At 37.0% G+C, this 25,566-nt stretch overlaps 2 protein-coding genes across 8 annotated transcripts in view; one reads left to right on the forward strand and one right to left on the reverse strand.

The window, feature by feature from the left end:
* Positions 1-998, reverse strand: LOC5573014 (fas-associated death domain protein). The gene is made up of 2 exons (XM_001654292.3): positions 490-998; positions 1-433 (listed from the first exon to the last, which is right to left on the reverse strand). Exons 1-2 carry the CDS (start codon positions 839-841, stop codon positions 3-5), a joined length of 783 nt encoding a protein of 260 aa, XP_001654342.2. The 5' UTR covers positions 842-998; the 3' UTR covers positions 1-2.
* A 2,689-nt stretch (positions 999-3,687) lies between these two features.
* The window catches only part of LOC5572944, an 87,978-nt gene continuing 66,099 nt past the window's right edge, over positions 3,688-25,566 (forward strand). The window contains exons 1-4 of one of the 7 annotated variants that reach the window (XM_021843549.1): positions 3,734-4,358; positions 19,336-19,616; positions 24,318-24,781; positions 24,964-25,207. In XM_021843549.1, coding sequence (XP_021699241.1) covers positions 25,128-25,207 — 80 coding nt within the window. In that variant the 5' untranslated portion in view covers positions 3,734-4,358; positions 19,336-19,616; positions 24,318-24,781; positions 24,964-25,127. Of the gene's footprint in view, positions 4,359-19,335; positions 19,617-24,317; positions 25,208-25,566 lie in introns of those variants that run through there. The other 6 variants (XM_021843550.1, XM_021843551.1, XM_021843552.1 and 3 more) reach the window with 6 other exon arrangements.

Below are 25,566 nucleotides of genomic sequence, written 5' to 3' on the forward strand. Positions count from 1 at the left end.
TTTCATTTCATAAGTTTTTCGATTTTATTTTTCAAATCTTTACGGCGAAATTCAACCAGAGCCTCCATTAGGACACCAACAAAATGATCCTGCCCGTTCTCGTTTTGCTCCCTTTCAGCAGTTTCTAGAATGTCGCCCACAATAGCTTTAACGTTCCTAGGATGGCGAAACTCGATTTCCTCCAGGCTGCTATCACTCAGCTGCATTAACCGCCCGAAGGTGCTCCAATTGCGACCTATTTCCTTGCTCAGTAAAGAAAAGATTGCCTGGCGATGCTTGGTGAAACTGTTTCTTATGCAATTATCATGACTTTTAGTGGGGTCAGATGGAACCGGAAACCTTTCCTGTGAAGTTGGATTTTCTATTGGATTGTCCAACTTTGCCTGCTCAATTTCTTTCTCAAGAAGTGTTCGACGGTCCCGATAGCGAAGATCTGAAAATATGTTTCGTTTGAATAAGAAGTTTTTGATTGTAAGTTCAGAGCCTTACCTTCAAGATAGAAACGCCTTATAACAGCAAAGTTTTCCTCTAACGTTGCTCGATACTTCCCCAAATTTTTGGAATAATCCACGTCCTCAAGATATTCATCAAAAAGAACCAGCAGATTTATTTTTACCATGCTCAACAGATTTCTTCTTTCCAACAGGGAGAACAGCGTATCCAAGCTTTCGGCGCGTTCTAATTTTCTAACGGAATGCATTTCATTCTTTAGGGCATTTTTGAATTTCAGTACTAGTTCCGGTTTCCGTGCACAACAGTTTCTGGTCATTATATTCAAATTTAGGTAATCTCTACACATTTGCTCATACTGTGGTCGATTCTGCAGTAAGCTCGATGCCATTGGTATATTATTTGGTTGGCTGGGATTTTTACACTCCTATTGAGGTGGAAAGCTTTATAACTAGTAGTTTTTAAACTAAATTTGTAAATTATGATGATAATATCATCATATTATGGATGCACCAAATGCATCACCCATGCATTTGAGATCAAGAGCGTTACTGATGCGTAACCAATGCCACGCCACAACGTAAACAGATTGCGAATCTTTCCAATAGGGATGTCAGGTTAGTGTCTTGGGAAACATAACGAAAAGGAACACTCTAAAAAGATTGATAATCATAAGACTGTGTTAAATTTGCGAGAAATCAGTGTACTCGCATAATTTATGATGACGCCGTAAAAGCAAATGGGGCTTATTCACAAATTTCATAACGCTGAAGGGGGTGGGTGGGTGTCCTCTCGATGTTACGGCTCATACAAAATTTGTAGAATATTCATACAAAAAGCGTTACGAAGGGGTGGGTGGGTGTCAAAAATGGTCATTTTCAGCGTTATGAAATAAATGAATGAGCCCATGACATCAAACCGAGAGAAACGAGACTGAAGTTTTCTTTAATCCATTTTCAATTAATTAATTAAATAGAATCGATTTATTAATGAACAAATAACGTATTTTAAGAGATTTGAAATAATAATGTATCGCTCATATGAAATTCCCTCCCCACGGATATGAAATCTTGACGCGATGGGAGGGCTTACCCCATTAGCACTTATATGGGAACCAAAGACATGTCCATTAATGGTGGTATCACATCAGGATAGGTTTGTGCAATGCCGCGTCATAAATCATCAGGCATAGACGCATGAATTTCACGGATGTGAACCAACAGATATGCTGTTACCGGCCACGCTTTAATTCAATTATTGCAGGTATTGTGAATTTTCTTGGAAGATGGATTTGAAGGGACATTGCTTGAGCTGGTTTGAAATCAGCGGTAAATTTCAAGGGGCACTCCAATACATTCAGGCGGTATGATTATCCTCTAACTCAATAGGATTGTGGCTCGCAGTTACTCACGATAAACGACGATTCCAGATATAACCACTACATTGAAGTCCAATTTCGAACACATTTCTAAATATTTGATTGAAATCAAAGTAATTGAAAACTTTACCAAAATCAAATTTTCCAAATATGCATCAAAACGCCCCTCCCAATATGCTTCCCTCCAGCTCGTAGCATAAGTAACATAAAAAAATGAAAAAAATTGACAAAAGGATTCAAAACAAACCACACAAAAATCGTGGTAGTGAAAAGGCAATCTCACGTACGTGTTGCACCAACGGCAACGGGGTATAAAAAAATGTCAAAGTGTCAGTCGATTTCGAATACATCTCTCTCTTTCATCGACCGACGATTTGGATGGCGATTTGAGGAACGGCGGGTTAGAACCGCCGTGTCCAATCTTGAAATCTCCGTACAATATCTATTTTATTTATTTCGTTGAAAACTTGACTAATATGAACATTATTTGCCTAAAATGGAGATAACCTGCAAGTGTCGTACCCCTAGGTGGGGATTTGCTCGTTGGGGGTCCGCTAGATGGAATGACTCGATGGTTGGATGTTCGCTGGTTGGAAAATATGCCAACTAAAAAGCACTCGAATGTCAGAAGAAGATGTCAAACTTACTTTGACGTCTGACTACCGTCACATTGAAGTCTCCATATATGGAACAAACGTGTATGTATATGTGCGTTTTGTGACGATTTGCGCTCCAGATGAGTTCGTCTGGAGCATTTTCACCAGCGGTCAGCCGTTCCAACTAACGGGTCGGATTCGTTAGATGGAAAGCAGTCATGGGCACAGATAGCCGTAGCGGTAAACGCGCAGCTATTCAGCATGACCATGCTGAGGGTCGTGATTCGAATCCCGCAGGTCGAGGATCTTTTCGTAAAGGAAATTTTCTCGATTCCCAGTGCATAGAGTATCTTCGTACCTGCCACACGATATACATATGCAAAAATGGTCAATCGGCAAAGAAAGCTCTCAGTTAACTTAACAATAATTGTGGAGGTGCTCATAAGAACACTAATCTGAGAAGCAGGCTTTGTCGCAGTTGGGACGTAACGCCAGAAAGAAGAAGAAGGTAGTCGTGTTCCAATCAGCGAATCCCCGATGTATTACCATATGTGCCATAAAATTTTGGACAACTGCAAGGGACATGAAGGTCTTTATTTCGTCTTCGTTTAAACGATACACGGTTGAAAAAAAGGAGATTTGTTCCAAAATAGTTTTAGAAGAAATGTTTGGATTCTTCTTAAATAATTTTCTCAAAATCATGTAAAGTTACTATATCTGGGGACGGTCCTAGTGAAGTATTTAGAACACACGCCTCTCACGCCGAGAAACTGGGTTTGAATCTCATCCCCCATCTCCAAGATAGTCACTTATGACTTTAAAGTTAGGGAAGTAAAGCCGTTGGTCCCGAGATGAACTAGCCCAGGGCTAAAGCTCATGCTAATAAATATAAAAATACTACATCGTTTTGAGAAAATAATCGAGAATGGATCATTGAAGGTAGTTTTTGCAAGTGCTCATCGCTTGAAAACATAGGCACCACTGTATATGGGATTTAACATTGTGACAGCATTGCTGTTCTGTCAAACACACAAGGCTACGGTAGTGCTATGCTTTTCATAGCGGCCGTTTTGGTTATTTTAATGATCCATTGCCTGTCATAAACTCTGACTAGAAATCTTTTTGGGGTGTATGTCATCAATTGGTTGCATGCTTTTTATCGATATGGTTTCGATATGCTCAAGCGATGCACTTTTATGTCAAATCGATCGAAGTGCATAAAATTGGCCCTCTCCACTCTCGCAACCGGAACGTTTCTCTCTCAAATAGGTTCGAAAAACAAAAACAAAATCCACACACGAATGAAAACGAAGTTCTTTTAGCAGAAAAGTGACAACCATCGCCGAGGAAGCATCTACGTAAGCTGCATTTCGATCAATGTCGTGTGAATCTATCAATATAATAAATTGATTCTCAGGGGGGATTCTTTCTTATCTAATGTTTGAAGCTGGTTGAGTCGTCTGCAAATAAGAGTGATAATAACTCCCGGTCGGAAAGTGGTTTGCAATTGGCGTCGGTCGGCTTGGAAAAAGTCTGTGGCGGAACAGAAGCTCCGTTGGCTGGATGCGAACAAAAAAGGCTCGGGATTATGATGATGATAAGATACACAAACAACCAGAAGACGACCAGCCCGAGATAGAATAAAGATTACGTCGCGAGTGTACAAATATTGTACAAGTTTAAAACTAGTGCTATAGAAAGAAGGAGGGTACAATAATAATTACTGGATTGGTTTATTTGGGATTTACCTGCCACTGAGTGGATGCATGAAAGTGATGGCGAAGTCTATGACCGTGAGAAGTTCTTGGAAGTGCGTGTGAAATTCAAAACATTGCGACGACAAAAGTGGTCAAGGGGAATTGAAAACACTTTTGTTCGACCATTTTTTGCGTTGATGATGCTTCGAGTATTGAATGCAGTCATAGAAACATAAGGTATGATAATGTTGTTTAAGCTTTAGAAACAACTTCCATTACATAAGAATGATTTGATTTTCCTGCTGTTTGCTACATTAAATTTGAAAAAATTGTATGTCATGTCGATCTTTTCAAATTGGATGTGTGTTCTAAATCTTGGAATGGCCTCATGCACTAACACAGGCATCCTCAGATAAACATGTGATAGCAGACTCTAGAATACTGATGGCAATTATTATAGTTTTGAATAGTGATCCTTCATATGGATAACTAGTTTTGAACACTTGCTTAACATTTAGCTGAAACACAAGTCCGATAAGCTTCAAAAAGAACGAAGTTACATAGCTGCGTTCCTTGCATGAATAGAGAACAAAAGCACTCGATTAGCAGTCATGGGCCATGGCACGATTCATTCTCCTATTTCTCATATTTTTGTTGTCTATCTACAGAGCTGCAGATTTGCAACAGAGAAAGGACTTCTATATTATACATTTGTTACTTGGGTATTTCATCGCATGTTTCTCTTCTTGTTCTTCTTCTTCTTGTTGGCATTGCGTCCTCACTGGGACAAAGCCTGCTTCTCAGCTTAGCAATTAGCACTTCCACAGTTATTAACTGAGAGCTTTCTTTGTCAATGTTGCCATTTTCGCATTCGTATATCGTGTGGCAGGTACGACGATATTTTTTGCCCAGGGAGGTCAACGAAATTTCCATTACGAAAAGATCCTGGACCAACCGGCAATTGAACCCACACATCCTTCAGCATGGCTTTGCTTTGTAGCCGCGGACTCTAACCACTCGGCTAAGGAAGTCCCCGCATAATGGCTCTAGCTAAAAAATCATGCTTTTCTGCTTCCCCTTTGCAACTATGACGTTTTGTAACAAGATCTTAGGATGGTTTTAAATTCTGATTATTTGGACTATTGATGTCTTCGGCAAAGTTGCTCATTAGTCTAAACGTTATACACCGCATGTTTGCTTAGTTCAACATTCTACAACTAGGAAGCGCTAGTGAGCTACAAATATTTCAAACTCACATGGGTGTTCCTCTGAAAGTAATTGAATGATCATCTCAGCATGGTTTAGACTTTGTTATCAATAATCACAAATTATCTTTACGTCCCATCAAAATGTGGTCTTCGGCAAAGCTGTAGCTGGGAAGATTTCACATGAGAAGAGTTTGTTCACTTTTCCATAGATTATTATTTCGAGCAGCTTCGTCTTTTTCATAGTAATTTCCATATAAACTTCAAATAGCGTGTGCACAACCAAATTTCGTTCAAATCACTTCAAATTTTGGGAGAATGATATTTATCATAATTGACACCGTTTAAGCATAGGGGAGCAAACATTTCAAAACTTACATCAGTCTAGTCTTCATACAGCTTCATTCTACCGCTAGAAGGCGCTGGTGAGAATCAAATATTTTCAAATAATATCTCACGATGCAAAACAGCTATTAAGCCAGTATTTTAGGCGAAATTGTTTGTTAGATTCAGGACAATATGTTATTACGATATTAAGCCACATAGTTCTGAACCTAACGAGCAAGTCGAACCGTCGAACAACTTTGCCAAATACACTAGTCTTCCAACATAACTCAAGCTTGAGATATGTAAGTTTGAAATAGCGTCTCCTTTCTTGGACCTATTGTCTAAAATAGGTGAATTTCATTAATAACTATTCGATAACGATAACAACAAAAAAAACATTGAAATATAATCAGTGGTCTACTTAGTGAGGCCATCGATGACACATTCCAGCCACCACGAGGAACCGACTTTCATTAACAAATGAGCCCTGTTCTCGGAAATATGTGACTATGTGATTAAACAGGTGTTATATTTTGCATGTTAAATGTACTTGATGTTGTGACATTCATTTTGAAAGTTTACTCTGTATATATGGTAAATAAAAGCAGTTCAGTTGCATTTGGTAATGCGACACCATCGCTGAAATGCTCTTTTCCAAACATAACTCTATATTCGCTTATATCTGTTCTGCTATAATTTGTACAATCCGTGCTTGTTGTAGGCAATCCTTCTATGTATTGATAAGAACCAGATTTTGACTTCAAACTTGCAGGAAATATTGAATAATTGCAGAATTTCATTGAGTTCATTTTATGGGCGCCGCGTTACGTTTAACTTTCAACAGGGTTCTGCAAATGGTGTCGCGTTACACAAAAACATTTTTTATTTTATGACAATATCAGTAATGTTGCTTTCAGGTTTCGTAAAAAAGTATATCTATTATTGTTTTTTTAATCACCTTATTATAGAACGAAGCCACACCTTAAATTTTCAAGAGCACAAGATTAGAGAACGAAACAGCGCTCCGCGTTGAAAATCTATCCCATTGTTCACCACCAGCAAGCAAGTAATTTGATCGGTTTTCAACGCGAACTGTTGTCAGATTCTCTCGTCTTGTGCACTTGAAAATTTAAAGTTTGGCTTCGTTTTATAATCACCTTAATACATTCGATATTCTGCTTGAATGTTTTCGGTACAGTACCTGCGGATGGCGCAGTAAATTATCTTGAATTTTGACCAGTGGCGATTCCCTAACCTCAAATCTACCTGTTCCACGAATAGAAATTCTTGAATTTGAGCAACAAATTTGCATGTAATGAGTAGAGATTTGTTAGAAAGGACTATTTCAATCATTAACTTTTTGATTTATAGTCTAAATTTGCCGAAATAGTCACTTTTAGAGTCGTAGAACAGGTAAAAAGTGAGGTTACGAGTCGCCACTGATTTTGACACATGGCAGAGTGACTGAATTTAATTTTAAAATAAAATTAGTAAACCTTTCAACTATACTTTCGGCCAAGACGACGCGCAGCTCTTCAGCATGACCAAGCTGAGGGTCGTGGGTTCGAATCCCACCGGTCGAGGATCTTTCCAGGTTGGAAATTTTCTTGACTTCCCAGGGCATAGAGTATCTTCGTACCTGCCACACGATATACACATGCAAAAATGGTCATAGGCATAGTAAGCTCTCAGTTAATAACTGTGGAAGTGCTCATAAGAACACTAAGCTGAGAAACAGGCTCTGTCCCAATGGGGACGTTACGCCAGAAAGAAGAAGAACAACTAGCCAAAATTTAATAACACAGTGGAATTAATGGATTTGAAAAATGGGCAGAAATTCAAAATTTTCAATATAGTATTTTAAGAATTTTGTTTCAGAAATTGTAGAAGACCATAATAGATTCCAAATTGTAAATGTGTAATTAAACCTGATATTAGGCCAATAATATTTCAACGTATCCATATAGTAATATGAAGATCATGTGTTTAGCAAAAATGTTGAGGACGTTTATGGTCTCAAAATATAAATATCATGGAATTCTTTCGCACAGAGAAGTTAGTAGATCAGATTATTAGGCGAAATTGTGAATTTTAACTTATAACATGTCAGGACGAACCTACAATTTTAAAAACGCCCGTCTCTAGCAATTATCGAACCGATTGTTTTAGCTTTTATTGAAGGGAAATAGTTGTACCAGCTTTAAGCATTGGCGCAATTCGTCTGGAACCTTCCATGTTTTTGTGAGGTGCAAATATATATTTCCTTTTTTTTGTACACAAATCTGATCAAATAGCCCTGATTTTTGGTCTGATTTTTGAAAGTGACCCAAATCTTATCAGAAAGGTGTCGGTCGTTGAATGGATAGCCTCACACATGTTGAGGACTACTTGGCTCCAACCTCATTCACTGGAAAATCCGCAATATCCCTAAAAATTATCAATTCTTGAATCATCCTGGACAGTCGCAGTTTTCTTGCAAACTAATCAGATTTCCTTATTGTATATTATTATTTAACGTAATAGATGACCGAAACTGTCCATGGACATACATAAGTGACCACTACAACTCCCTTCGGAAGATCCACAAAATTGATCGTAAAAATCATCCAAGACCACTGCGCGTTTTTTTTTTTCAAATACCGTGTACGCACCAAACTTTGCGCAGTTAAGAAATTATCATCCTATTTTCGCTTCAAGTAGGGCTAAAATATGTATTTTTTATTCAAACTTTTACCAACGATAGGCTTTTAACCTTTCTGTAGAACATATGATTTAAAAACAATAAAATGAATACATAAAAAGTAATAAAATGCAAAAAGTGACTCAAGGGCCTTCACGGTAGTTTACAGTCGTAGCTTATGCTTATTTGTTTTCGTACGTTGCTTTATATATTTTTCTCTCTTGCTTTGTTTCTTTTTCAATTCCGAAACTTGTTTTATTTTCTTGTTCTTTCTGTTTCTTGTTTTTCTTATTTTGTTCCATCTCTTTGAATAACTATCGAAATTCGACGCTCATATCCACTGCTGATGGTCGTGAACGATTCGAATTCGCACAATTTGGAAGCTGCAAGATAAACTTGACGAGTTTTCAACAGTGATAAAGCACACCAGCTGGAACTCAGATGAGCTATGCCCGAGAGTTTTATTGTTCTCAGTACGGTCCATTAGTATTTAAAGCTGCAGATTGTTTAGGGGCTATCCTTTAATGGACGGACCCATAATTTCCATTGAATTTCCATGGAGAGCATTAATTAGTTCGTGATTCATTATTTTTTATTGATTTGCGGCCATACGTACCGGATATTCCATAATTGAACGGACTTTTTTGCTAGACAACTGGAACTTGAATCATTGTCCATCAACTGGGAAGCCAACCTTTGCGCTATCAATTATACAGTTTACAGTAGAAGTCTCCTCTTGCGTCAATACAGTGGGTTTTCCACGATTTTTCGATGCGCACCTTGCTTGCCTTCAGCTTAATACAAAAGGTACTTTCAGGAATATTACATGTAGCCGCTGTCATACGGATTGAGTGACTATTCCTGGTAAGATAGACAGTCATTGAACGTACATGTATTTACGTGCCATTCCGAATTGCTAAAAGTGCGCAAAAATTAAGGCCCTCATGTAAACAATGGGTCCTAACATTGCGCAGCGCTTTTTCAAATAATAATTCGACATATTATATGGAAAATTATTGGATTTACTAGAATATTACCTTTTTGCAAATAAACCGCAAATTTACTTCTCACAACACAATTTTGTTCAGGAAAATGTTGATTTTTGGCAGAGCCACTCCTTAGCGCTTATGCTAAGACGGCGTTAAAGTTGACGTTTATAGGTGTGACGATAAGGTTTTTTGTTTATTTACAAACATTAACGATGGTTTCTTTGTAAACAAATATATGTCAAATACTTATTTTACATAAACGAACATGTTGTTGAAATTGAATTGTTGAAAAAATCAATGATTAATTACGATTTTTGCATGCTTCTTCAAAATGCGCAAAGTTAGGTGCGTCACGGTACGTCAGAAATCATAATTATAGACCATCAAGACAACCTTAATCACCAAAGTTCATTACAAACTTATTAAATTTCATTAGTATACAACATAAAGGTTGGTTTTGACATTCATAGACAAATGTCATGACAAGACATCTTGAAAAAAAAACTATTTATGTCTAGATTGATTTTTACGAGATGACCAATTTTACAGTTATTCCAGATCCTCTTAATGGTCACCTATATCCATGAATAATCCATGTTTTATAATTATGATTTCTGATATATTTGGAAAAGACCGCAGTGGTCTTGGATGATTTTCACGAAATGATCATTTTTACGGATGTTCTGGATCTTTTTTTTTTTTTTTTCTTTATTTTAGTGTTTTTTAACATAAAGCTAGTTCAACACTCGTCAGAAGAGGTCACCGAAATGGTGCCTCAAAAAAGAAGGACCCTTAAGGGGTGCCTCTTTCGAGCCCAACCAAGGGGTCTCGACAAACACAGAGTAACGCTATTTTAGCTGACTCCCTGGACAGTCGACCTGTCGTTGTTTTACATGTAACACCCACCGACAGTCTTTAATTGAAATATCCTAATTGTGAATGCGCACCGCATAATGCGAAACTTCCTTGTTTTTGAAAAATTTGATAACCTAATTGCGTATAGCCGCCGACTTTGGCGGTGGACATCTGCTTAGCCGGACTAAGCTGGCTTGTAGTGTTGGGTCATATTTGTCCGTACAGGTTGATAGCTTTTAGGAACTCTATTAAAGTTGACACGGTGGCCGCGTCGTTTCCTAGGGAGCTGCGGATACTTCCCGAAATTCCGAAGGATCTCCGGGCTGATTCGTATTGCGGACATGTACATATAAAGTGCTCGACGGAGTTCTGAACGCCGCAGATTGAGCACATCCGTCTGAAAGGACCACGTCCATCCATGTTATGAGAAACCCGCGTATGCCCGGTTCTTAAGCGGGAGATGACTCGTTGATCGTGGAGAAGAGGACAATCAACCCAGTTTTCGGTTGAGAGTTTGATTTTTCGCAGGTGCGGAGAGTAAGACTGAGCCCATTCAGTACCCCATACGTTCTTGAAAGTTTTCGAAATCCATCTTTTGACGTCATCGAAAGGAACCGTTTCTTCGAAACGAGGGGAAGAATGGCCAGTCCCGGCGAGGTTATCGGCAGCTACATTTCCGGGTATCCCACAATGTCCGGGAATCCATGCGTAGGTTGTGTTCGGCAGAGCATTCTCTAGCGTCCCCTGAATCCATGGATGTGTGGGCCTTTCAGATTGCAAGGCAGAAACCACGCTTGCTGAATCTGTAAGGATTAATACTGGTCGGTCGGATGGTATGGTGGCTGCTATGAAAATAGCAGCGGCTTCCGCGGAAAAAACGGAGCATATAGGAGGAAGACTAAGGCTTAGTGAAATGTCGGAGGCCGAAACTCCCAAACCGACGCCAAGGTTCGAGAGTGACCCATCGGTGTAGCGTTTTTCGTGACTGGGATACTTGTTATGTAGCCAATCGAGGACGGTAGCTCTAAGAAACGATGAATTGTCACCTGCGCGAAACTGATTTGCAATTGCGTTGTCTATGTTTGGTTTCGATGAGTGCCAACAAATATCTCCGTACCAGTGAACCTTGGCCACTGGGGGGAGGTCCACGTTGGCGGCCGACTGGAGGATTCTGCACGCTTCAGCTAGGATAAAAATCCTGTCGTCTCCGGATGTTTTTTCGGTAATAGCGGTAGCTTTTCTGCAGACAGCCGTGTAAATGAAAAAACGGAAGGGGAGAAGACCTGCTTCGACGCAGCTTGAGTCCGCCGGAGTTGAAGGAAGCAACCCTGATATTATGCGTATATACCCGTGGTATACGGGAGCGAGAGTGCTAACGAGTCGGTCTAACGCTATACAAGTGAGTTCTAACCCGTATGTTAGCCTGCTATCGATTATGGCTTGCGCAACCCTGAAGCGCACTGCCCGATTGTTCGTTCGGTGGGGGCGTGAGATCGTCCGGATTATATTCAGGCGGGTTTGACAACTCTGCTTCACCGAGTCAAAGTGATGCCGGAAGGTGAGCCCATGGTCCACAGTTACCCCAAGCACCTTGACGGTGTTTTTGTTAGGAATAACTGCCCCATTGACCATAATTGGGACGGGGTTACGATGATTAGATGGACACACATGACATCTAACGCTTTTCGATGCGGACAGCTCTGGATCTTTCAGATGCCGTTATTGTGACCACCTAGGTCCACGAACCATCCAAATATTCTATTGCGTTCTATTATAAGGAATTCTGATGAGTTTGGTTTTAGATGCTGTCTTGGATTATTTTCATGAATAGACCAATATTGGTGAATTTTTACGTATGTTCGTGATTATCCGCCAGAGAACCACGTTGTTTGCCATCGGAGCCAAGTATTCGCCAACATGTAAGAGACTATTCCTTCACTGAATGGTACCGGTCTGATAAGATTTGGGTCACTAGCCAACGGGTCCATTCAAAAACCAGAGCTATTTGATCAGCTTTTAGTGAAAATTAAGAAAAAAAAAACAGACATACTCACATCTCACAAAAACGGGGAGGGTTCCAGTGGGGTGGAACCAATACTCAAAGCTAGTACAACTATTTCACGGAGAAAAAAGTTTGGTAAAAACAAACAAACTTTAGGTATATTCAACCAAGAATCCGTATTGATTTTTGCACAAACAAAATATTAGTTTGGTACGATAGCTGAAACAAACTAAAGTGTGGTGTCAAACAATTTGAGGCATTCCACTTTATTTAAATCAAATCTTATTTGAAACAACCAATAAATTTGTTGTTCTATTTGACAGTTCAGAAAACAACCAAATTTCTAGTTTGTTTTGAATTGATAAAAATTGTTTAAAACAATCAATACTGACCTTGTTTCAAAGCAATTTATTGTTTAAATTTAACAATTGCATGGTTACTTGCCCATTTTATATATAAGTATTTCCATTTGAAATCGATACTATTTTATAATATTACAATGCCATTGTATTACAGCTTACAGGGCTGGTAGCAAGTCACTTTTTAGTGACTTGGTCACTTTTTTCGTTCTGGTCACTAAAAAGTCACTATTTCCAACAAAAAGTCACTAAAGTCACTTTTTTCACGAAAATGGTCACTAAAGTCACTTTTTTCGTGATCTGATGTTTATGAAATTAAAGGCTGGTTACCTTTCCAAACATCATCAAAACTCTTCCGGAGAATAAGCCAGAGATGGTTAGAAATAACAACCAAAAAATTGAAAAAGTTTGTCAGAAACTCGTACAGAACTTCTAAAGCGATTACTATTAACCTTCCAGTCGTCGCGCGGTTTGCCACCGTCAGAACCACCGCGCTGCTGTTGTGAACGAAAAGCGAGGTTTTTTCAGCAATGTTGTACAAAATACAACAGCGCGACGACTGAAGTGTTAATAATTTAAGACATTGTATTTGGAATTCCAACAAATAAACTATACATTCATCCATGAATCAACTCTTGACACTGTTTTTCATACGGCTTTGGTTGTTAACTATTTCTGTACATAAACACGTCTCTATAATGAATGCTTGAACGTTGTTGGACAATATTAATTAATCACTAGTGATATCAGTGGCTATTCCAAATAAGCAAATCCACATGTTCATACAATAACAAGTTAGCGTTTACTGTTTGTTTTATAATCTAAATACACTGAGAACAGCGTTGCGGTTGAAAATACTATATCAGAGGGTTAAATTAAATACACAACGCCACTTGATTTGTGCAGACTAAATTCGCTTTTATTTAGAATATTTTGTGCATTCAATTTTACCATGGCACCATTTCGATAGTAAAAATTACTATATCATGGTTAAAAACTTGCAGCAGACCAGAATCGAACCGAGGATCTGAAGATTGCCATGCGCGAACGCTAGCCGCTCGGCTATCGACGCGGTTGGATTGAGAGGGAACATAACGCAAATAAAAAGCGTTCATGATAGCTCAATCGTGGTTAGAATAGTAAATTTAAAAACACGTTCATGGTTCTCATTACTGCAACGCTTGTTTCAGTGTATGCAAAATTCTCTTCATTTTCAGGGTCGTAGATCAGATAAAACGTGTAATTACGAGCCGCCATTGAGTGATATGATTGTTTTCAAAACCTAATTCATTTATTCAAACGATCAGTTGAAATATAGATACTTTAATATGAATGGAATAATTTTCTAATTCGGTTTATCTCGAATTCGTCCATAATCAGTTGCGTTTTGGAGTTAAGGCCCAAACGCATTGATAGCGGAACGCAACGGAAAGCGTAACCGGTTCGCCAGCATGAACTATAACATGCTTGTCGACTAGAGTGATGCAAATTTTGAAATGTTTGCTCCCCTATGTTTAAACTATTTTAATTATGGTAAATAGCATCCTCCCTAAGTTTGAAGTGATTCGGAAGAAATTTGACTGTGCACACGCCATTTGAAGTTTATATGGAGATTGCTATGGAAAACGCCAATCTTTTGTTTTCAGCCCTCTATCTCTTCGTCATAATATTTTATGGAAAAGTGAACAAATTCTTCTAATGTGAAATCCTCCCAGCAACAACTTTGCCGAAGACCACTTTTTGATTGGACCGCAGGATAAATTGTTATTCATCATCATAAAGTTGGTTTGCATGTAGTATGCTTCACCAACAGGCAACAGTGGTGCTCCTGGCGGGAAGGATAGATCAAAGTAATCCAGGCTACTATGTTCTACAGCAAAAAGGCAGTGTTGCTCTGAAAGTAATTGAATGATCATCTCAGCATGATTTAGACTTTGTTATCAATAATAACAAATTATCCTTACGGCCCATCAAAATGTGGTCTTGGGCAAAGTTGTAGCAGGGAAGTTTTCACATTAGATGAGTGTGTTCACTTTTCCATAGATTATTATGACGAGCAGTTAGAGGACTGAACACAAAAGGTTTGCTTTTTCCATAGTAATTTCCATATAAACTTCAAATAGCGTGTGCACAACCAAATTTCTTCCGAATCACTTCAAATTTTGGGAGGAACATTTTCGTCATAATTTTCATCGTTTAAGCATAGGGGAGCAAAAACTTCAAAATTTGCATCAGTCTATTGTCGACTCAGTGTCAGTTCACTTTCATTCGTTGACAACTCAGTCGAGACGGTGTGATCTATGCTGGCGAACCGGTTCCGCTATCATTGCGTTTGGGCCTTTATTGTTGTTTATTTGGAAGAAATGGTTTGATTTTACAGACATTCTGCCACGAATTTAGCTTTTGAACTTTGAATTCTATCAGGATTTTTTTTTCAGACTTGTTTGAAATTCATTCACGATTGTCGCCAAAATTTTGTCTACAACAAAAAATTTTCCCTCGAATTATTCCACAGATTTGATAAGAAATTAGTTTTGCATCTCAACTTCAAAATCTTCAATGATTTTTTGCCAATAAGGTTGCTCATGAACAGGAATTTTGCTAAAAATTGTATCCCGAGTTTGTTTACTCCATATTTGTAACATTCGACCAAAGTAGGCATTGAGTAGATGGAAAACCATACATTTTATGGCAGTATGAGAAGAAACTAAAATTTCCAAAAATTACCAGAGACTCAAAAGTGCTTATTGGTTGAAATTTTATACAGCTCATACCCAATATTGGGTGAATAGTCAGAAAATAATATTGATAGGAGTTTCTTTTCTACTACATTACGAGGCTCATGTATATTATAAATGTAACGGTTATGCTGCTACATGTAGCAATGTGACAAAACAACTTTTAAATTTTCTAGAACATACTCACAGATAACAGTAAGTTGACTGAAACTGTTTATCATTTGATGACTCTCCACTAGAGTGTTCATTTCCATTTTGCTCGTCCCGGGATTTATAAAATGTTCAATAAAACTAGTATTTTGGTAGAAATGGAATTACAACAAATCCAACAATACAAAGTTTTTAAATGAAATAAAAAGATAATGTAGTTTTCCAATAATTATAACAAATCATATTTCATGTATGGTTTTCGTATTCTGTTGATGTAACTTAATAAAAATTAAAACTTAGCTTGACTAATTATGGGTTTGCTAGTGATTTTTTTCAAATTCTCTATACTGCCCATAAACACATGTCAGTCTCATGTTTGCTTGGATTCCTATTCTCATGGGACAATAGAAGTATGGTAAAAAATTAAGTCATTATATTAAAGCAATTCAGACATTTCAAAACTCATCAAAACTTTAGAACAAAAGAAACAATTAAAGATAATTGAAGGTATTGTAGAATATCATGCTAAAAATTAATAACTAATAATTATTGATCGAAGTTTAGATGTACTTTCAAATTAGCTTTCTCAGTATTTGCTTATAAAAATGGCTAACGATGAAGAGAAAAGCATTAAAGCTAAGTAGCCCGTCATTCGTTGATTTTGCATGCCATGTTGATTTTGCAGCTCGCAATTTCAAAGTGATAAAACTCAGTCAGCATAAGTAATATTGATTCTACTCGCGCTTACATGCAGAAAGTATGCTGATACTTTTTCAGTTATCTCAGTGCTAAACCAAGCGGTTTTCTTTGTTTCGCAATCGTGAGATGAATTAGCCACAATCATCGATGCCCAGTAAAAATTTCAATGACGATCTACTTTGCCTTAAAACTTTGCAACTAGACAAATAAAAATATGTGTTTCTTACTTGGTACATTGGTCTTATCTTGAAAATAATTACTCTTTTCAATGATGGTTTTCTATTTTATCAAATAAGAAAAATGTCATTGTTTTTTATTGAAGTTTAGTGGTTTTCATCAAATTCTACGTACATTTCGGGAATCCCGAGATTCTCGGGATGTAAGAACTACTATCCCGGGAAACGGAAAATCCCGAAATTTGTAAAATCCCTGAATTTTTGGTCCCGGTATGAACACTCCACGGTATTTACACGAAAGGGGTATCCAGTTTCTAACATATTCTGAATCTAAAAATTGACTAACATATTCTGAATCCAAAAATTGAGCAAGAATCCAAGGTTTCACAATTTTCCGTGGCCTGGAACGTCGACGGGTTGAAATCTTTTTGAATCATTTATCATATACGTTTTAGAAGTGCAATAAAATTGTATCATACTTAGAAAAATGTGCTCTTTCGATCAAGCTACAAAAAACTGTAATTTTTGTCAACCCAATTGTCAAAAATGACGAATGTGATATGCAGTTATGGGCAGTAGATTCGTTTATATACACATAGAAGGTTTTTTATTTCTAGCCATTTTTATGACCAATACTTGTAGTTTAGAAGTCACTTATTGATCACTATTTGGCCACTATTTTGATCATTTTGGTCACTAAAGTCACTATTATTTTGCTGTCTAACTGCTACCAGCCCTGAGCTTAATGGTAAATGATTTTTACATGGGATTTGATATGTAATGCAATATGTGCAAATGTCCCATTTTTTTCAGGAGCCACAAGCACAATTTACAGACGCGTCCAGACATCCGCAGATAGAACGATTTTTCGTTCCCCAAATGAACACAACAAATTCTCCCGAGTAGGTCAAAGTATCCAGCATTTAGGTTGATTTCTGTTCCAACTAAAGTTTTAGTTTGATTCAATACGACCTTTTAGTTGAAATTATAAATATTCACCAACTTGAATATTTATTGAAACAAACTCAACTTTAGTTGAAAACAACAAACATGTTTATTTAGATTAACCATAATCAGTTTTGGAATAAACTACAGTCGAAGCTTGTCGTACAGCAGTCGACATCGCAAGGGACCGTCGTAATAGAGAAAAGTCGTTATAGGGAAAAATTATAATATGAAAATATGTTTCAAGGGACCGAAAAATGTCGCTATAGAGAGCTTTTGTCACTATAAAAGTTGTCGTTATAACGAGCTTTGACTGTAATATTTTTTTGTGAAAACAACCTGATTAAACAGATTGCTATAAACAATATTGTCGTTTTGAAACAACAAATTTGAGGTTTGAAATAACAAAAACTTTAATTTTTAAAACTACCAAAATATTGGTTGTCTCAAACTGAAAAAAAAAATTCGGTTGAAGTATGGCTGAGAACGAACATTTCGCAAATTGTAGTTTCGTCCTGGAAATTTACGGTTTAAATCAACGTAACGCGACACCAACACTTTGCACCTAGTGTAACATTTTGAAGAGTGGTTCGATTTTAGATCTTTTTTTATAGAAACACGTATCTTGACGAGTAGGAAGAGAATCCAAAATATAAGAATTCTATAAAAAGTATTTATTTTACAATGTTAAAAATTAGTCCATTTCCGTAACGTGACACCATATTAATGTGACTATTTGAAAAAATACGTTTTCAAAACCAATCATTCGTTAAAAACAACTAAACCCGCGCATAAAAATGACATCAAATAGCTCTTTCAGTTAATAAAGCCTGTCCACGTTAAATTTCGGACACCCAAATAATGGCAGCAAAAAAAAGTTACCGTAATCCGGGGTAACATTGATCTTTTTTTTAGTTTTTCTTAAATTTTTCATTTCACAATACAAATGTTACAAGTTTCATATTTTTAAAACAAGTACTGGCACCCACCGCTCCTAGCTATGTACTTTATTTTGTTTTTCGAAAGATTTAATTATGTTTAAATAAATGTTTTAAGTGATTTTTTGATTCAGCTGATATGGGGTAACATTGATCACCCAAGTAAACAACGTTCGCTAATATTGGAAATGCCGTTACTTACTAAAATCAGGGCCCCTGAAGCCGAATATGAAGACCAAACTCTTACAAGTCATTTACTTTTTGAGTTATTTCAAAATTAAAAACACCTTGAACCGCGTAATACGCCTAAAAGTAGGCAATTTCCTCAGGAAATTCTGCATTCGTAATAGTAATTAGTTAATGTTGCCTAATTGAATGAACTTATGAAAGATTTGACAACGGAATCGTTTTCGGCGATGCCATTTTTAGTAACACCCGCAATTTCCTTGATCACATCGTCTGCAGAACTCATGTGAGACATGAATTTTCGGTTGTGTAAGTGAAAATGATAGAAATCATTGTTTCAATTAGTTGACAAATTTGCGCATGAACTAAACGCAATTTTGGCAAAAACCTTAATTATCATTAGCTTATGAATATACGAAAGAGAGGCACCATTCATGGTTCGAAAATGTTTCATCAATAAATCTTTATTTGAACGTTTAAAAAGATGAGTCATCCCGATCAATGTTACCCCGCTGATCAATGTTACCCCGGATTACGGTACTCATAATTCAACAAAAACAATTGTTTATTTCAGAATAAAAGAGTTATATCTACAAAATAAATAGTTGACAAGGATGTTAATCCTTCTTTCTGTAAAATTCTCGAACTTTCTGTGGTACACCCGCCATCCGTGTCCGAAATTTATCGTGGACAGGCTTTATCTGAAGAAGTGCTAATTTAACACTAAGCTGGGAAGCAGGCTCTGTCCCGGTGTGGACGTAATGCCAATAAAAAGAAGTGTAGCCCTCGGACTGCAGGATGAGCACCACTGGTCTAGATCTACCCACGCAAAGCATCATCATATAGGTTCATATCTGTAATATAAAAATCCGCATTCCATTACAAAAAATAAACAAAAAAGCACACACACGTCAAGGTTCCTTTCAGCTAACTTTTTTTTTGCGCCTGTTTTATGTTGTTTTCAGATTCCAACACCCGGCGTTCCTCTTCTGCATCTGACCGCTCAACGCAACAATAAAGAACCCGATGCGACAGACCGAGAGTGCAGAAATTTGCGGAAGCGCCATAAAGCACCTTTTCGCTGAATGAGTGTATAGGTGTATCGGAGCCAAGGTCTCTCGCAAAGAAGTGAGTGTGCGAAATAAGTGAAAGAACATCTAGGTCCATCATATCGCAAGATAGAAGACAGACGACATCGGGAGTCATGCCGTGCAACGTGTTTGAATGGCAAAAGGTTTTTGTGGCTGTAAGAAAATTAAAATTCTCCTTGGGAAATCAAAAAATACTCCACGATAAATGAAGATATTTTCTATTGCAAATTGCAATAATATGTTCCATTGATAAACGAAATTACTCCTTAAATATCATCAGTAGAACCGGTTAAACTACAAATTTTCTAGTTTCAAATGAAAATGCTCCAAAGAAAACTCCAAGTTTAATTTAGTTTATAAAATGCTCTCGTGTTCTCGGATCTTTTCGTAATTGAAATTTTCTTAACTTTCCTGGGCATAGAGTATAATCGTACCTGCTATACGATATACGAATGCGAAAATGGTAAGTTTGGCAAAGAAAGTTCTCAGTTAATAACTGTGGAAGTACTCATAGAAGAGAAAGAAGAAGAAGAGTAGTTTATGTTTAGCACTTGAAGAATGCAATTGTTGATGATGATGACTAAAAACTACTTTTTTGAAGATAAGATTATTATGAACATGCTATAGATTCATATTGAAACACGTGTATCGTTATTTCGAATAAAGAACAAAATAGCAAATTTTCACGGAATTCGGTGACCCACTAGATCTATATAAGGACTGTTCATTTTATAAAGTTGACACTTTGTTTATGCTATATCTCTTTTATTTATTGATAAAATCGTAATCGGTTTTCTGTGCATCGTGTAACTATTATTCTACAATGCTATGAAAATATAAGATTCAAGAAAATGCTTTTGGTTGAAGATAGTTTTTCCAAAAACTCCTAAGAAAAGCTGTTTGTCAAAGTTTAACATTATTTTTCGCAAAACAAAAATCCTAATTTTCATGAACAAATTGTATATTTGTATTCTTTACTATTCTACTGAAAGTATAGTTTTAAAAAACAATTATGTTCCACCATTCTCTGACATTAGGTAACATTAGTGATTTACCCATATATGGCCAAATTTGCTGATACACCACACCATCCTTTCACTCCCAGCAAAAGAGAAAAGAAAAAAGCGTGTTCAAAACTGGGTTAGTTTACTAAAGAAACTATATTTGTACAAACGAGAGCTAAATCGTGCGTTTAAACCATAGTCTTAAGTACACATTTTACTGTGTATGGTAGTTTTACTAAAAAGTATCATACTTTTAAAACCGCGTACGCATATTTATCGATCTACAGCAAATTGTTAATGGTTTTCTCCGAATATTTCAATTGGTAATCTCAGAAAAACATATTATGAAAATAATATGTGGAAAATAAAATCGATTTTTGATTGATTTTGATGATCGTCAATGTACTTTAAAAGGTCTACTAAAAATAAAGCAATTGTATTTCCATTGCGCTTCAATTGTGATGTAGGGACTTGATAAGTAACTCTATGGAGGCGTAATTTTTTTTTTCATATAAATACCATATTAGGATTTCCGTCAGGACGTACTTTTAACCAAAAAATTCTACACATAATAGTTCAAATTTAAAACAGTTTTCTCTAAAAAATACAGGGGATTTTTTTTTACTATATCTATAAAACTGTTGTTCCAAAAATAACTTGATTTTTTCCATCAGGCTTCTGATTGATTATGCTTTTGAAGAACAAGCCTCTTTTGAAAATAAAAAATATTAACTGTAGAATCTTCCAAACAAATCATTGATTTTGATAACCTCCAAAAATTAGGGGGGTCTGCAGCCTTGAGGTTACGCTTTCGCTTCATAAGCGGAAGGTCATGGGTTCGATTCCCAGCCCCTCCACAAAAAACCCGTCCAGCCACCAGAAGATGCCTCACGGAGGACCGTGCTTTGGGGAGCACATCCATCCTCCGTCAGTATCAGATGGTGACTGAGACAAATTGACCCTCTTCGCAGGCAGCTAGCCTCTCACTAACAGCAGAGCTCTCTCCTACCTGCTCGGTGTGAGAGTAAAAGAGTAGGAGAGAGTGATGTAGATGTAAATATAGATATGTTGAAAATAGATCTGTATCGGCAAAGAAGCTACAGATCAACTGATTCCGGCACAGTAGTGGCCACGAGCACAGAGTGCCTGTACAAAAAAAAAAAAAACCTCCAAAAATCGACCGTTCTAATCGTTGTTCCATATTCGTGTGAAATTTAATTATTTTGGAGAATTTTTATTATCACAAAAATGTACAATACTAGTCGAACGGTGTACAGAAAACCGATTGAAATTTGACTGATAAATTAAAAAGATACAGCATGCATAGAGTGTCCATTTCACGGCCATTTTGCTCTTCCCGGGATTGTGGACAAAAATCTAAGCTTATCCCGGGAAATCCCGGATTCTTAATTTTTTAATGAAACTAGTATTTTGGTTGAAATAAAAGTACATATTCAACAATACAATGTTTTTTCAATTAAAGAAAAATATAATGTAACTTTCCAAGATAATATGTTAATCATAACAAATCATGTATGACTTTCTTATTCCGATGAAGCAACTTAACAAAAATCAAAACATAGCTTGACTAATTTTTCAAATTATCTATATCACTTGTGAAAGGAAGTATGGTAAAAATTAAGTCATAATAGTATAGCAATTTGCTTCAAACATTTGAAAAGTTATCAAAACTGTTCTAAACAGACGATTCAAGATCGTTGAAGGTAGTGTAGAAGATCATGCAAAAAATAATTATCCAAAATTATTGACTGAAGCTTAGGTGTACTTTCAAATTTATTGCTTTGAAATTTGCCTAGGATTATAAAACCGGCTAATTTTGAAGGAAAAAGCATTAAAAGTTTGCAACTAGACAAATACAAATATGTGTTTCTTGCTAGGTAAATTGGTCTTTTCATGAACATAATTACTCGTTTATTCTCTTTTTCTTTATGCTTTCCTATTTCATCAAATAAGGCTTTATTTAAATTTAGTGGTTTCCATCAAATTCTACGTACATTTCGGGAATCCCGGGATGTCAGAACTAAAATCCCGGGAAACGGAAAAAACCCAAAATTTGTCAAATCCCGTGATTTTTTGTCCCGGGATGTCCCGGGATGGACACTCTAAGCATGCACAAGGTTCTTCTTCTTTCTGGCGTTACGTCCCAACTGGGACAAAGCCTGCTTCTCAGATTAGTGTTCTTATGAGCACTTCCACAGTTATTAACTGAGAGCTTTCATTGCCGATTGACCATTTTTGCATGTGTACATCGTGTGGCAGGTACGAAGATACTCTATGCCCTGGGAATCGAGAAAATTTCCTTTACGAAAAGATCCTCGACCAGCGGGATTCGAACCCACGACCCTCAGCATGGTCATGCTGAATAGCTGCGCGTTTACCGCTACGGCTATCTGGCCCCCCTGCACATGCACAAGGTGTCCACTTTATAAAATGAACAGTCCTTATATACACTCCCGTGCAAAAGTTTGGGTTCACCTGAGCCACACGCAAATAATTTTTGTCAATATCTCTGCCATTTTTCAACCGATTTTAATAATTCATAGCTTTTTCAAACGCAAATGACGGCGCTTGCATGATTGGTTTGAGATTTCACATATTTTCCGTGTTTCCAACGCTGAAGAAATCAGCCATGTTTTTAGTGTGTTTTTTGAGAAAATGTCACAACTTTAAGTAAAAATTTAGTATACAAAGTTCTAAAAATGTTTTGGTAGAACTACATACGAAGTAAGAATAGCTCTATGCCTTTCGAATTCTCGCCATAGAGAATTACAATTGGACGTGTAATCACAGAGATATGGACAGAACACTTTTGTATAAGTAGATGAAAAAACCGAATTTAGTACTATACCATTTAATTCCACTAGAGTTTGTATCCTTTGACAGATACGCGTATTTCGACCTCAACTGTAAGGCCGTCTTTAGTGTCGTGTACTAGACTCGACTTACAGTTGAGGTCGAAACACGCGTATCTGTCAAAGGATACAAACTCTAGTGGAATTAAATGATATAGTACTAAATTCTTTTTTCTTATTCTACTTATAGGTATTCTACTAAACAGCTCAAAAATTTATTATCACACTTTTGTATGTTTTTGAGGGTTTTGGGTGTTAATTGTGAAATTTTATGATAACTAAGTGCGATTTGATCTATGGGTACATGGGGGTTTCTTATGGGTCGGACTCGATTATCCGGAGTATCGATTTTTTTTTCATTCCGGATAATCGAATCACTAGAAGGAAACTTAAAATCTGCGATAAAAGAGCATAAACTATCTTTCATCGTTGTTTTATTTATTTAATGCAGTTGCGTAGCCAGAAATTATTTCTAGAAACATTAGGAGTCTAGAGAAGGAAATTTTTGACCGGCATACACAAAAAAAAAACCTTTTTCAAACCCCCCCCCTTTACTTACCTACGTTCAAATCTGCTAAACCATTCATATTGTATATTGCAATACTAAATTTTCTCAACATTATGCATAAAACTGAAAAACAAGAACATTAAAAAATATATTCCGGATAATTGAGTCTAAAATTCCAGATAATCGAATCCCGGATAATAGAGTCACCGGAAAATCGAGTCTCCGGATAGTCAAGTCCGACCTGTATTATATTCATGGTGTTTTTTTTAAATTATTTAATGATACATTTTTCCACTTCAAGTAAGAAAACTCGTTGTTTTGCCGGCACCTCATAAATTATTTTTGGAGCAATCTTATGTATTTATATAGCATGTAATAAATTGTAATAGAGAATATCTACATTTATTATGGAGCAGTTTTTGATTTTCTGTGGAGCAGTTTTTAATTTTCAATGAAACATATTTTTTATAGGTGCATCAAATAGGCCACCGTGTTTGAATGTATTGCATAGTGAAGAAAATGCTGAAACAGGAAAGAGTATCTATGCATGCGAAGCCGCAGATAATATGTTTTATGTAACAAAATCGAAAATGTTCGAATCAGTGTCGGTATCTCAGGCCAATCTCGGTTTCGATGCTCATTAGCCGTGGATGCACTACATTCATTATTCGCAACAATCAAGCAGGGTCCGAAGAGCAACGCGCGTGTGTGATAAATTTGTGAATGAATTCATTCGCGAATGCTGAAAACAATTAGGTTCTTAGGTGCAGAGTGCGAGTGCGACCTGGTTTACTTACTATCCGCCTTCTTTCATGCGGCCGTTCGCAGTCAATATCGCATATGTGATCTAGGTTGTTGGGCAGTGTGTCATCACGGGTCAATTGGGGCGGCGATCACAATCGTCCCTATCAGTAGAAGCAGCTTGTGCGATGAAGGTAATGCTGCGGCAGCTGACCGTAACTCGATTCAATGCATGGGAATAACTTCCATCGTGAGAGTGTTGTGTTTGATGCCGCGAATAAAAATAACTTCTCCGCGTGCGTTTGAGTCAGCTTCGGCTAGCGTCGTTGATCCACATATTACGAAAGTGTAAAATTAGGAATTTTGTTTGGTTTAGCCCATCAACGTGTAAACTGAAGAAAGGAAGAGCGATTGTCGATTGCCAGAACGAAGTAATTAGTTTTCACGGTCGAAAAGTGAATATCATCCCGCGAATTAGGGCGGAATCCTTGAAGCTGCGAGGCAACATACGAGAAAATCCGACCAGATTACGCAGCAATAATGTCGATATCGAATGGGAAAACATCGTCGGACATTGAGAATGCGGAATGGAATTCAACCGGGATGCTGACCCATACCAGGTATGTTAAGTTGGGCATCGTAACGAACGTACGTTCTTTGGGAGATGTGTTGTGTATCGATTTTATGTTGTGATGATGTGGATGTTATAGATACATAATAAGTATAAATTATTGGGGATAGTTGTCATTGAATTTAGTCGTTATTTTCGGTGAGTCGGCTTATCTTTGTCTGGTCTATTCAGGGTAACTTGAGTCAATGAATTTCTCAATTTATTTTAAATGATGGTATGAATTACCATAATTGCCCTAATTTAATTGTACATGTTTCAAATATCATAAGGACGCCATTTACCGCTCATTGAACCCATAAAAAGCGTAGACAACTTTTTGCACACTTTTGCTCATATCTTTTGAATCAA

The sequence above is a fragment of the Aedes aegypti genome, chromosome 2, assembly GCF_002204515.2.
Source record: "Aedes aegypti strain LVP_AGWG chromosome 2, AaegL5.0 Primary Assembly, whole genome shotgun sequence".
Taxonomy (NCBI): Eukaryota; Metazoa; Arthropoda; class Insecta; order Diptera; family Culicidae; genus Aedes; species Aedes aegypti.